Consider the following 14,310-nt stretch of genomic DNA (forward strand, 5'->3'; position numbering starts at 1 on the left):
TTTGTTTTGTTGAGCATAAAATTTGGGGAAGGGTACTGTCAACAGTAGCTCAATATTGTGTTTAATTGCTCAATATTTTATAATGTTTATCTGAACCCAGGACGAATGCTATCATTAATACATTAGTTCTATTTTGTGAATAACTGTTAGGAACAAAGCCAGTTAAGAATGGTAAACTTCAACTGTTCCTGATTAGTTACAGAGCCAAAATTCTTTACAGTTTTCCAGCATCTGCTAGCTTTAGTAAGATGCTACGGATGCACTACACACTCTCTAGAATGAATACCCATTCCCTAATCTGCAGATATATTTGGATAGGTACTATTTATTTAAAACTACTATTTCTCACTGAAAAAAACAGGAAAAAGGCACTTTTCTGAACACATTTAACAAACACTAGAGACTCTTGTGGAAGAAAGGAAGTCTATTATTAGCTTGAATGTGAGAATTCCCACCCCTCCACAAATACTTAAAATACTATAAATGCTCAGGTCAACCAAGTAGGTACCATAGATTTCATTTTGCACCAGTAAACTTAAAAGCTGTTTACTAAGGAATAGATTGAGAGAATACCCTCAGTCTGATACTTTCCAAATAATTCAGAAAATTAGCTGGAACATTGTCTAAATGACCAGAGATGTGGAACCATTCACATTTACTCTGGTTTTGTTTGACAGACTCAGACAGAATTTATTATTATTATTATTTTTACTAAAGATAGCCAACAGTCAAGGAGCAGTAATGAAGCATCAGTTTGCCCATCTGAGTTGTTAGATTTGTCAGGAAGGGGCACATGGGGAGGATAATAATGTAATGTAATAATGTAAGCCAATGCAAACAAAAATACCATTTCTCATTTGGAAGCCACACCACACCCATGTCAGCAATTTGTGGTATTCAGAACTGAAGGAGTCAGGAGGTTGTTCTAGCTTGTACTGCTGCTAAGGAAGGACCAAACAGGCATGTAAGAGACATGCCTTATTCTCTAAAAAGTACAGAAAAAACAGTTTAAAGAAAAGAACCTACAAAGCCCCAGGAAAAACATTTCCTTATTTCCTTTTATAGTAGAAAGAATTAGGGAGAAAGGACAATTATATTGAAGGGACACTGGAGAACCTCTTTTTATGATTAATGCCTTAACACTGGATGAAGTTATACTATCGGTGGTAGGTGATTACATCGCGCCTACCAAGGTGCAGATAGTCCTTAACTTACAACCACAACAGAGCCCAAAATTGCTGTTGCTAAGTTAATTTTGCCCCATTTTTCTTACCACAGTCATTAAGTGAATCACTGCAGTTAGTAACATGGTTGTTAAGTGAATATGGCTTCCCCACTGACATTGCTTGTAAAAAGGTCACAAAAGGTGGATCACATAACCTCAGGACACTGCAACTGTCATAAATATGAATGAGATGCCCTATGTCTAAATTTTGATCACATGACCATGGGAATGCTGCAATGGTCGTAAGTGTGAAAAATGGTCATCAGTCACTTTTTTCAGCGGTTGTAACTTTGAAAGTCACTAAATGAACTGTTGTAAGTCGAAGATTACCTGTAGTTGGAAGATTATTGCCATGTCTCTCTCCCTATTGATTTTGCTTGTCAGCAGTGAAAATTGCCACAAATTGGAGTGTATGTGTTTTAACATTTTAATGTTTTAACTTTTGTATGGGATATTGTTGCATTGTTTTATTCTCTGTTGTAAGCCCCCCAGAGTCCCTTGGGAGTTGGGCGGCATAGAAATGCGACAAAACAAACAAACAAACAAACAAACAAACAAACAAATAAATAAATTGCAAATGCTGATCACATGACCATGGGGGCACAGCAACTGACAGAAGTATGAGGACCGGTCTTAAGCAACACTCATTGAGCACCAATATTAAGTTCAAATGGTTTCTGAACAAGTGGTTGCTAAGTGAGGACTACTTGCATTAGAATGATATTGTACCCTCACTCCTTTTTTAGGAACTGGAACATAAACACAGCCCTTTCAATAACAAGTCTAGGTCCAATGTATACATCAGTTCATACCTGGCAGAAAATCTGCCAGGAATATTACAGAATATTCTCTCTCTCTCTCTCTCTTTTTTTTTTAAAAAGGAAGCTATTCTCAGAATGTAAAATGTGCACTTTATCTTCGTATTTGGGGAAAATGTTTTCATGATATAATTGTATGCCTTCTATGTTGTTTAAAATGATATTTTACAGGAATTTGCTGCTGAAATAGCTATTAGTTTCTGATTTTGTTCATCAAACAAGCTTCTGGAAAGTTAGGAAAAACCTCCGGAAAGAGAGTGAGTTTTGGGGATGTCTATATCTCAGTTCCTACAGAAAGTCTGAATCAATCTCCTTCTTAGTGAAATTCTTAGGGATGAGTTTTAAAATACACCACTGTTCATCTTTTCTATAAATTTGTCTAGCTAGAACAAATTTATTTTAATTTCCTACTTCCGATGCTAAGCATTATTTCATGCTTAAATTTCACTGGGCAGAGTGGTTTAGCTATATAAAAAAAGGAGAAAACTATCAATTAGATTTTGCATATGGAAAAAAAACCTACTGTAAACCATAAGGTGGATCAAATATCCTAAGTTTGTGGATTTAATGTCAATTAAAGAGAGGCTGTACCTTTGATAGAGGTATACTCTGTATACAAGAGGTCCTTGGATTATTTCCTAGCATCTCTATACAAAGATAGGAAGCATTCCTAACAAGGACCCTGAAAGCTGCCACTATTATTTCATACAAACCAGATAAAATGAGCCAATGGCATGATTCTGTATAATGAAACATTATACTTCATGAATTTGACAAAGGAATTGTGTGTGGCTATGTATGGAAATGGAAAAAGGACAAATAATTAGCACAGACCCTTAATTGGATTCCTTATTTTTTATGTAAAATACAAGATACATGTTAGGGATAGATTGCCTTAGAATTAGTTCATAATTCAAAGACCAAAGATTTTCAATAGACTCACAATCAATCACCTAACCGGAAAGAAAATAGAATTCATGATACAATTGTTGGTATTTAGTAATCAAACATTTGGACTTTGCCACTCATAAAGCAATCATTAACATGTACAAAGAGGAAATGCTAACAGTCACTCTTGGAACCACACACATTCCATTGTGAACTGAAGGCTCTTATAATTCCCTTAACTAATATTTCTATTGGAGTTATTTGATAGTTACTTTAAAGAAAGTACTCGGAGCTGGAATTAGGAACTTCTAATGAAAACATGGCTTCACCAAACAAGATGCTACTGTATAACAAATGTAACATCCTGCAACATTTTATATATGAAATTACTGAGAATCCATGACAAAAGGAAGAGGCAAGGAATTTTAGTGTCAGAGACTATATCCATCTCTTCAAAATTTGGCAGTCATTAGTCAAACAGGTAAATATTTAACTATTAGCCTATATTTAAATTAGACTGGATGGCTAGAGTAATTCCAAACTTTTTCATATGGATTCAACATGGTCATAAGCACCATGTTGCTTTTGGACACAAGGCAGCTAAAAACGTTGACTGTTTTGCATGTCTATTGTTTGTAAATCATATGTAAGAAAAAATATTATATCTACACTGCAGATCTTTACAATTCACATAGAGTGCTAACACCATTGGATCAAGGTTGTAATAATAAATAAATCTAACTCCTAAGATTAAAAGCTGAAAATTATGGCTAGAGACTCATATATTGCTCTGTAAATATGTGCTCTTTTAAACCAGATTTCCAACCTGACACTATTCTCAAAAAAATTAAAAGGGAAGTAGCGGGGATTCTATTGCAGGCACTCCTTATGAATTAAGTGTTAAAGGTGGGTACTGAAATGTGTCCATGGCATGACTCTACTGATGAATGTGTTTATGTCAGTCACATCAGACTAGTCCTCATGGATATAGTTAATCATTCCCCTGAGAACACTCCTTGAAAAGCTTAAGCAGAAGAGTTAGTCATACAGTGTTTATTACCTATTGTACTACTCTATGTTCATAAATCTGTGATTACTATTCAAAATTCTTTCCAGACTGGTATAACATCAAAGCTACAAGGATTTGGGATCATTAAAAACAACTGTATTTACATGATTATTTTTATATCAGTGTTGTAAAATAAAAGCCTTTCTTTTAAAGGCTGTCCTCAGTTGCAGCTAGCCTAGCCCTGGAGCTAAGGAGAAAACTGCTACTTGACATCCATGTCTGAACTTATAAAGCTGACTTGGACATGCTGTTCTGTTATTCAGCATGACTAAAAAGCTTTAAAAAGCAGCCTTTTATAAAAAAAGAAAAGAAAAGAAAAGAAAAAGTCTCCAGGAACAGAAAAAGTAGTTTTAAAAACAAAGCATCCATATAGAGAAAGTCTGGGTTTGGATGTTAATTGATTCAATATAAATTGCAGAAATTAGAAAAAGAAGGATCTTTATAACTTTTAAAATGTTTTTGAAAAACAGAAATGTATGCCCATCTGAATAGAGATAATTGCTAAGTTTATATTTCAAAACATTCAGTTCAGATCTTCTATATACCCTCATCTACTAGGCTTCTTTGTACTATTATATTTGGGACATTAATCAGGCTGGTCAAATTATCAACCTGGGTTTGCCAGTTGAGTCATCTAATTGATGCAGCTTGATATAATGAAATCAGAGGGTTAGAAAAATTAGTGAAGAAATACTGCCACTACATGGACAACACAGTTAATTAACAACACAGGTTTTTAATTAACTTTTAAGTCTCAGATGTTTTAGATATTGAGAGGCATACATTTGGAAAGAAATATAACTTTAGGATGCTTTAAAATACTCAACAAGTATTTTCCTAAGTAAACAAATAAACCAAATAAATAAATATCTCATATATAGACACAGAGAGAAAGCATCTAATCAACATCACAATAAGACATCTATTTCTTACTTATTACATTTAAATCCTGAATCTGAAGCTCAGTAGTTCTTCCTCCCATTTTGCCCCACAACAAAAAAACGTGTAAAAGAGTGACTGATCCAAGTCATCCAGAGAACTTCCAAAGCTAAAAGTGAACTTAAACTGGAGCCTCAAAGTCCAACAACTTAACAACTGTTATCACACTGGTTCTCTGTGGTATCAAATTATAATGGACATATTTTGGGATATATGTGATTGTTCAGGATTCAGTTTAAAATACTTGAGTACGTGAACCAATATTTTAACTTCAACCAAGTGGTAGTAAGACAACAGAGGAAATTTGTCCAAAATAAGATTACAATGCCTTCTTACAGCAGGTTTATACATGCCTCTGATTTGTAACATATACAATATATGTGGCTGGACAACACTTTATATTCCACATTTATATCGCTTTCAGTAGGTATATTTACAGATCACTCCAGCAGGGTTGATAGGTAGATATACATTTAAAAGTTATATATGTGCTGAGAAACTAAAAATTGATCCAAAAACTAGCAATATAAAGCTCCCAGGAGAATAGCTAGTTGAATCTTGATCTTGGGCTGGGAAGATTGTGAAATATAGAAAGTATGAAACATACGCACAAACACAGTGATCAAATGGAAATGGGAAAGAGAAGCAGCTTTTTGCCTTACCAAAATTGTTTCATGTAGCAAACTGGCAAGAGAAATGTCTGCAGACATTGTAGCACTGACATCCCCTAGTTGGGCTTCACTGCTTTATATTTCAAATCAGTTCTACCAATTATTCAAACGGATTGGGGTAGGGAGATGGGGACTGCTTAATGCAGAAGATTATGTACCTATTACTTTGGTTGATGGAGGTGGCCATATATTAATACAAGTGGCCACTAAATAGCAGCATCTACAGTTTCACGGGACTAGCAATCTCCCTCTCTCTCTATGAACCTTTCAGCTTCTCTTAAACTATTTTAACAGACTCTGCCTGCAAGAGAAAAATCTGCTTGTCATTTTACATATACATATAAATTTACATATACATTTTATATTTACATATAAAGCAATGTAGAATCCTATTTATCATTTAATAGGAGGTGAACAAACGGTGGTTATGACTGGTCCTTGAGTTCCAGACATCTCGGCACTCCCATGATCACGTGATCACAATCTGGGTGCTTATCAAGCCGTTTGCACTTATGACCAGTTGCCAAGCGCCCCATGATCACATTCTTTATGAGCAATATTCCGCAGTGGTTTCCACAGAAAGTCAATGGGGAAGACAGCAGGGAAGGTTGCAGGTTGCTGGGTTAAATCTCTGCCACCCTCTCTGTGCCCACACTGCAATGGTCACTTGCACACCAAAGCATCCACCCAACCCTCGCTGTGCCTCCCTCATACTCTCAAACACCCCCTTACATATAACCCAATCCACAACCCCATGCACTATTATGTGGAAAGGGACATTATTGCAGCATTGCCACAGCCCTAAACTAGCTAGGGCTCTAACATATACCGTAAGCAGCACTGTACCAACACTAAACTGAAGATCAATGGATGAAATAATATCCTCAGGAAATTAATGAGCTCTACCTGGAGAGCCAAACTAAGGGTCCTTAGGACAACAGCTCTAGTTCTTTGCTATTCAGCAGGCAAATACACCTGCCCAGTCTGGTATAAATCAACACCTGCACAGCACCTCTCACACGCCTCTTGCATCCTTCTGACCTATGTGGTACCTCTCTTGCAACCCTCACACTCTCCCTGGCTCTCTCTCACAACTTCACAAGCCCCCCCCCCCCAATTGTACATATCTTCCCTATTACCCCTTTGCTTCTTTCCCACCTTCTTATGGGCCTGGTAGTTGCAATTTCCTACCAGTCTCCCCACTAACTTCGGTTATAGGAAGCCAACAGGAAGTTGTCTCACCTAATGACTGTGATATTTAGTTGACAATGGCAATTGGGACTGCAGAGATTGCTGTTGCAATGTGGTCATGCATCACTTTATTGACCGAAATTCTGTCACTGTAAATTGAAGAATACATGCCTGGTCTTATTTTTTTTTTTTTACAACCCCAAATTAAGGGGTTGCAGTCTCAAGCACTGCATGAACTTCACAAATCACACTAAAGACGAAAATTTGGAAACTGGTTCTTAATACAATTCCCTGAAACATGTAACTCCTTTTTAGACATCTGCATTATTTCTAACCATTTGTGTTAAGAGCCCATATAAAGCATAATATTGCATTTCCTAATCATTAGTCAATCTCTGATACAGAAGATTAACTTAGTTACTCAAACTCATATATACTTTGTAGAAGGAGAACTGTGATGAGTCTACAGAAGGATCAAAATTAGGAGTCTGGTAGCACTTTTTCTGACTAACCGTAGTTGCGCCTAATGAACTGTACTGTAGTTCACAAAATCTTGTATCTTTTAATAAAAATATGAAAAGTTGTTATCCGAGTCCTCCTGACTTTTTATACATCTCAGGAAACATCTCCCACTCCCCAAACAAGAGTTAGCTTGCCAAGAATAGAAGATACGGATGACTAACTAAATCACACTATTATACGCTTTGCAGTGTATTCCCATCCCACCATAATACTCCTCCAAATACCTTCAGATCATCAGCCTCAGGTTTTTCAGTCTCTGAATCGTCATCTTCCTATAAGACAAAGAATGTACAGAATTAAGCTTTAAATTGTCAGCAAGTCCTTGCATATTTGGCTAGGGACTTGCATTAAATAGCCTAATTTGGCTTTTTAATTCAGCTGGGCTGTTCTCTCGACTTTCCCGAACTCCAAACAGCCATTCAAGGGAAAAAATATAAATGAGTTAAGTTTATTTCTAAGATGGTAGGGTAGATACTAGAAACTCACACAATACTAGATTTAAAAAAAAAAAAAAAAAAAGCACTACAAGTCAACAGATAGGATAAATTTTATCAGTAGATAATTATTTTTTTGCCAATTTTATTTTAATAAATAAAGCAGGTCCCACTAGGCAAACATGAGGAGAACTAGTCATGTACCCACTTAAGAACATACAGTATCTCTGATTCTAGAGCCTCCAAAACAGAGTTTCAAGATAGTATAATGTGCATTTGTAAGAAAACAATTGCAAATATTGAATACAATGGAATGTGGGGTCCTTACTGCCCTCTGAGCTTAAAGATTTTCTTAAACAATGGAATGAATGGAAAATGAGATAGAACACTTTTCTAAGACTAGCATATAACTACTACCATAGAACTGTATTATCAATCAATACCATGCCCCAGGTTTTTCATTGCTAAACAATGGCCCTGAAATTCTGTAACACGTCTACTTTAGGGTTCAACAATACTGTAGGTTACAGACTCCACATTTATTATCACATCCACTGTGTCTTTCTGAAACTGAAGTTGTTATCCAGATTTGCTACCCAGATTCTACTTTAGGTACTTATTTCAAACTCAACACAAGATTAAATACTGAATAATCACAGTTATAGGGATGTCCACAATAAAAAGGATCATTTAACATTATGAAGAAATTTTTAAAATTGCAAATGTTTTCTTCTATATGAAGAATGGAATTATGGATACCATTAGTTAAGATTAAGTTTGAAAGAATTTACAAAAAATATCACATCGTAATTCTGTAATTTAATTTTAATTTATAGCTGCATGAAACATCAATATTGTGAGCATATGTGGTAGAGGTTTGAGATGAGGTATCAATATTATTAATACACAGTTCTTCCTCTTACTGCTATTAACTGATCTAAAAGAAGTGGCAGGAATCCTGAACAGGTGTCCCGGATATGTCTTGACACAGATAGAAAAAAAACTTAATTTAGACAATAGTATACAGTAATAACCATCTGTGGAGGATATCAAAATAAGCAAGATGGTAGACAAGGTGTGGCATGGCTGCTTTTGAGCAAGTGTATTGATATATGCACATAATAAGTGGGATTTGCATTGTGATATTCAAATATTTGTGTTATGATGTTCAAATAAACCGCCATTTGCAGATGCTTTCAGTAGCACTAATAGGTTCTGCCAATCAATATAGAGATATAGAATCTCACTTAGATGAAATGTGCTATATTTATGAATTTATTCTGAGGTGTTCATGCAATAGCATCAGCCTGAATGTTGGATATCAGCTATAAAGCAAGTTATTTTATTTTTTTGAAAAATGGATTTCCCCTGCTTTAAATATCTTTGGGATTTATTCACATGGAAGGATGGTTCTTGAAATAAAAACTAGTAGTTGGTCAAAGTATATGAGCAATATACTTATTCTACTACTCAGATTAGAGTCCTTTTATCTTCTCAAGAGGTCATCCATACATGTCATATTAAATTTCATTTTAAGCAGGAATCAGAAGTATTTTCATGCCACTTATTTATAAAAAACAGTTATATATCTAAATAGTAGGTATTTGGAGATAATACAGAATTGAATAGAGATGCACATAAGAATGGAAAAGTTACAGGAAAATTTTACTTACTTCAAACTAGTAAAATATGTAGGAATTTTCAGTTACAACCCCAACTGAAGGGATAAAAGAGGAAAATACGTTTGGGAAATGCCACAGTATCTTGGTATAAATTATCATTTGAAACTCTGGCAATTTTAAAATACTATTTGAAGACTCTTTTTAATTATCAATTTAGAGAGCTGCCCAACTCACAATTGCAACTCTGGGTGCTCAGCATTAGATTAAAAGCAAGAAAACAAAAATATGCCATACCCAAGTGTAATAAAAATAACACATCTCAGACTAATCAAATGTTCATAGAATGGGCTCATCTAACATCCTGGCCAAAGAAGGGAAAGTGGCCTAAAGCAAAGAATGGAACAGAGTAGAGTAGCTACATTTTAAAAGCTTTGCAGGAATAATCACTTCAAGCAATGCATGTGGTGGAAGGAATAACAGTGTATTGATTGCTACCATATAATCATGTTATCTGTTTTTATCAATTCATTTATTTTTTACTTTTAGATTTTAGAATATAGAAATTTACTTCTAGAATCTAGAAATGTCATGTGTACATCTACTATAAAATTGATCATTTTATTTTTACATTAAGATTTGATCTTGCAAACAAAAAGGTATTTTCACTTTTCCATTTTATATAAGCATTCCTTTAGCAATTCTGTGATAACTTCAAATACAATATATGTAAACAAAAGCAATAAAGAAGATACAAAAAGTTAATATTCTTATTATGCTCTAGTGAAACCTGCAATCCAAGTCTGATTGCTGTATAACAAAATACCTACTGACTGTCTGCTGTTTTCATCATCATCTTCATCATAACCATCCTCTTCTCCTTCCATTTTACTGAAGTCATCTTCTCCATAGCTTTCTGACACCAAACCAGCTTTTTCTTCTAGACCATCCAAAGGAAGAAAATGATTAATAGTCACTTTGCAACCCAGTGAAAATACACAGATTGATACTATTGTACAAAATCACATAAATACACCTGCTGAAATAAAATTACCCTGCTAAACAAGAACTATGATCTTTTACTTAAGTAACTTTTCTTCAGCCCCTCTAGTGTAAGTTCTTTCTTGCTAACTGTCCAATAAAATACATTAGTTTTACTATGTTTTGCATATACCATGGCACTTAAAAGTGTGTGTGAATGAGTTTAAATTTACAATGTTTCTGCAGAAATATAACCTAAAACATAATCTGTCCTCCATACAGATACTAAAACTAGTTAAAGAGAAGCCAGATAAAGAAATGAGTCAAAATATTATAATTCATTTATTTACTGAGGAAAGCTACAAACTTGTAGTGGCTAAAGTAAATGACCTTCTAGGGCAGTGGTGTCAAACTGGTGGTCTGCGGGTTGGATGCAACACATGCAGGCCACACACACTCCAGCTCCACAAATGGGAAAAATGTTGAAACATCACATGATGGCAACGTGATGCCGTGAGTTTGACACCCGGATTATCAATTCCTTGGAGGGGAAATTCAGGGGTTTCAATCAATGATTGAAGATAATCAGGTGTGATTGTGAAAGGTTTGCCTTATTTAAATAATGGAATTCTGAATATTCACTTTCAAAGTCTGATCTTTGCAACACAGGTAAAGAGAAGTGTGTTATGGCTCAAACAAAGGAGGTTTTTAAGCATCTCCCAAAAACATTGTTGATCCTTACCAGGCTAGAAAATGTTACAAAATTATTTCCAGAGTTTGAATTCTGTCAGTCCACTCTCAGGCAGACTGTGTGCAAATAGAGATAATTCAACATCACCGTTACCCTTACCAGGAGTGGTTGACCAACCACGATCATACAAAAGGCAAAGTGTGTAATACTTCAGGAGGTGTCAAAGAGGCCCAGAGTAACATCTAAGGAACTAAAGGCTTTTTTCCACTGGTGAATATCAGTGTTTGTGAAACTATCATCAGAAAAACACTGAACAACAATGGTGTACCTGGCAGGGTTGCAAGGAGAAAGCCATTACTCTCCAAACGAAGAAAATTGTTGTCCATCTACCATTTGCGAAAGACCATGCAGATAAACCAGAAGGCAACTGGAAGAATGTTCTGTGCACAGATAAGACCAAAATAGAAATTTCTGACTTGAATGAAAAACATGTTTGGTGAAAGGCAAACACTGCATTTCAGCTAAGAATTTTATCCCATTTGTGAGACATGGTGGTGGCAGTATCAGTTACTGGAAGCAAAGGTTCACATACATTTGCCACACACAGGTATGCAGTTCTGGATCATTTTCCCCAATAAATCATTAAATATGATGTTTTGGCTCACACAGATTATAATTAGAATAATAATCTAATTATTCTCTTTATCTAGCTTTAGGATTGGTGGGAAGAACAGATCACATTTTAGGTATTTTAAGCACCACTGTTTTTTATATATATAAAAACATTTTATATATATTTTATATATATAAAAAAACATTATTTTTTATAAAAACAGACATTTAGTACATCCCTGTGACATCTCGGTGTTATCTTCCGTCATTCTTCTTCTTCCAAAAAAGGAACTTTTTTCTATCTTGATCTTTATACAAACCATTTTAATATCTCCTTACTAAAACAAAATTCTGCCTATAAAATTTTTAAAATATAATCATAAAACTTTTATCTTTTATCTCTCTTTTCCAACCAATAATAGAAACAGTTCCATATTCTATAATACTCTTATCTCTTCCCTATCTTTAATCCTTAAAGTCAATCTATTCATTTCTGCACAGTCCATAATTCTTTTTAAGCACCATTGTATATGCCAAATAATACCAAGTCAAACGTCTGATATTTTCTCTAACAACTAGTGTGGTAGAACTCGCACTGAAGAGGCTTGAAGAAAGCAGTCGCTGTTAAGTAACTGTGGGGGCTGAAGTTAATTCACAGCCGTAGCCAAATAAAAAGGTGCTTCATATTTTCAGAAAGGCACCTTCTCCAATAACCAAATTATCCGCCCAAGATCATTCGAGAGGAATATACCGCCACAACACCCATCAGCCAAGAATCCAGGAAACGGGAGGATGGAGAGATTGAGAGATTGAGAGAGAGAGAGAGAGAGAGAGAGAGAGAGAGAGAGCGCTTCAACGGGGAGTAAAGCCATTTATCATACCTCCCTGAACACGAAGCCAAAGCCAACCAACCCTATGATGCATCAGCACACCCAGCAAAGACCCCGAAGCTGATTGCGAGCCATCCCGATCAGCTTCCAAAGAAGAAGAAACGAGGCATGGCGTCTTATTAAACCCAACCAAACCGCCGCCTTCGCCCCAAAGGCCTCACCCGTCCCTCCTCCTCGATCGCTACCGGCCCCGCCGGCCTCGCTATCAGACTCGGGCTCGGAATCTTCCGCATAAACCGCCAAGGAAGATAGAACGCTTTTTTTCGCCGCCGCCGCCATCTTCCTTTCCGAACTCCGTTGAATTCTCTTCCGGCGCAGGAAAATGGCGTCAGCGAAGCGATCGCCGGAACTACCGTCTTTCTGTTCGGGACCGCGATAAACCGCGGACTACTTTTCTCCTCAAAAGTATCTCCCACCCAAGGAGGAATCCGTGTACTGCCGGGTGTCGTTCAAAGCGGAGGAAAAGAAGAGCATTTTGTCTCCAAAGTCTCGGCTCTTCAACGGCCTCTTACGTCATCAACGCGCGCTGAAGCGATGCCGAAGTCTCAGAGGCTGCTGGAAAATGAAGCCGTCTGAATTGCTAACCGGGATTCTGGCAACGGCTGCGCCCTCACCGGGGCCTTATGGCGCAAGGATGTAGTTTCGGAGAACTGGGAAGGAAGGGAGTTTAATACAGCTAGTTTATGGATGCACTAAAACGCTTCCCCGCGGGGCCTCGATCTCGAGTTTCGGTCTCGGCTTCCCTCAGATGGAAAAGGTTGGAGCGGTCAATACCTGGAGATTATTTTTTTTTAATCCCTATCCCCGGACAAAGGTCTGAATTTTTCATCGTATCTCTTTTAACCTGCTGGGTTTTTCTCTGGCGGATCTGCGTTAGGAAATAATGTGAGAAAAGTGATACCAATAATAAAAAGGTCAGGAAATTCAAATTGGTCTCAGAGTTAGGGGTCGGTTAAATAGCGATTTGTTCTCCAAGCCCACTCGCCCCCTCCTTGAAGGGTTAAATATTATTTCGTGCGAATTTAAAAGCTGCATTTTGTGGAGCATTTTCTGAAGGCTGACCTTCAGAAAAGCTAAAATTTGGCTTAGTACTTTTGCGCGAACGCCACTTTTGAAGGATCCCAAAACTATAGCCTAAACTGGGAAGAAGAAAAACATCCTGAAAAGACAGCTGCTTCCCTATTGTTTAGAAAATCGCATGGAATTGAGCTCCATTTGAAGGAAACGAAGGTTGGGACACAGGAGCTTGCAAGGCAATAGAAAAATTAGTACATATAAAATAGTAATCTGCATTCCGAAAAAGCAAGAAAATAGTTAAATTTCTTGTGCCTAGCTTTTTGTAGTCTCTGGATTATAATACCAAAATAGTTTTGCTTTTTCTATAGGCTAATAAATAGCAAGAACCCTTTTGTATTTTACTAAATCAGAGAATATAACTGCCATGGTGATGGTTGTATAAAAATAAATTATACTTCATTTTAAAGAAGATGGTATTATTGAAATATGTCTGTTATGCCTATACAGGTGATGGTTTGCAAGAAAAGAAAATAATTGCATGAAGGCCCTCTCCTTACCTCTAGTTTGAATTATTCCTAGTATTGGCTTTTAAGATGAGTAACATCTCTTCCTCAAGATTGGAAGATAGAGTTCTGCAAACTCTGACAAAAGTTTTTGGATTTAACTCTTTCAAGACTTCATTGCAAGGAAGTGCAACTATGACTGTGGTAAAAGGTAAATCGCAAGTACTTTTTTATGACAGT

General features: G+C 36.3%; 2 protein-coding genes across 5 annotated transcripts in view; one reads left to right on the forward strand and one right to left on the reverse strand.

The window, feature by feature from the left end:
* The window catches only part of SAP30BP (SAP30 binding protein), a 35,021-nt gene extending 22,192 nt beyond the window's left edge, over positions 1-12,829 (reverse strand). The window contains exons 1-3 of one of the 2 annotated variants that reach the window (XM_070934620.1): positions 12,712-12,829; positions 10,207-10,316; positions 7,548-7,595 (exon numbers count right to left, since the gene is read on the reverse strand). In XM_070934620.1, the coding sequence (XP_070790721.1) occupies positions 7,548-7,595; positions 10,207-10,316; positions 12,712-12,829 (276 nt within the window). Of the gene's footprint in view, positions 1-7,547; positions 7,596-10,206; positions 10,317-11,376; positions 11,449-12,711 lie in introns of those variants that run through there. The other variant, XM_070934621.1, reaches the window with a different exon arrangement.
* Positions 12,830-13,032: 203 nt separating this feature from the next.
* The window catches only part of RECQL5 (RecQ like helicase 5), a 63,514-nt gene continuing 62,236 nt past the window's right edge, over positions 13,033-14,310 (forward strand). For 2 of the 3 annotated variants that reach the window (XR_011600018.1, XM_070937566.1), the window contains exons 1-2: positions 13,033-13,364; positions 14,075-14,281. Coding sequence is in view for 2 of the 3 variants with exons in the window: in XM_070937566.1 (XP_070793667.1) it covers positions 14,161-14,281 (121 nt within the window). In the remaining variant the exon portion in view is untranslated. The remainder of the gene's footprint in view (positions 13,365-14,074; positions 14,282-14,310) is intronic. The other variant, XM_070937567.1, reaches the window with a different exon arrangement.

This window comes from Pituophis catenifer, unplaced genomic scaffold, assembly GCF_029215685.1.
Source record: "Pituophis catenifer annectens isolate HBS135680 unplaced genomic scaffold, rPitCat1.0.hap2 SCAF_2, whole genome shotgun sequence".
NCBI classification, from domain to species: domain Eukaryota; kingdom Metazoa; phylum Chordata; class Lepidosauria; order Squamata; family Colubridae; genus Pituophis; species Pituophis catenifer.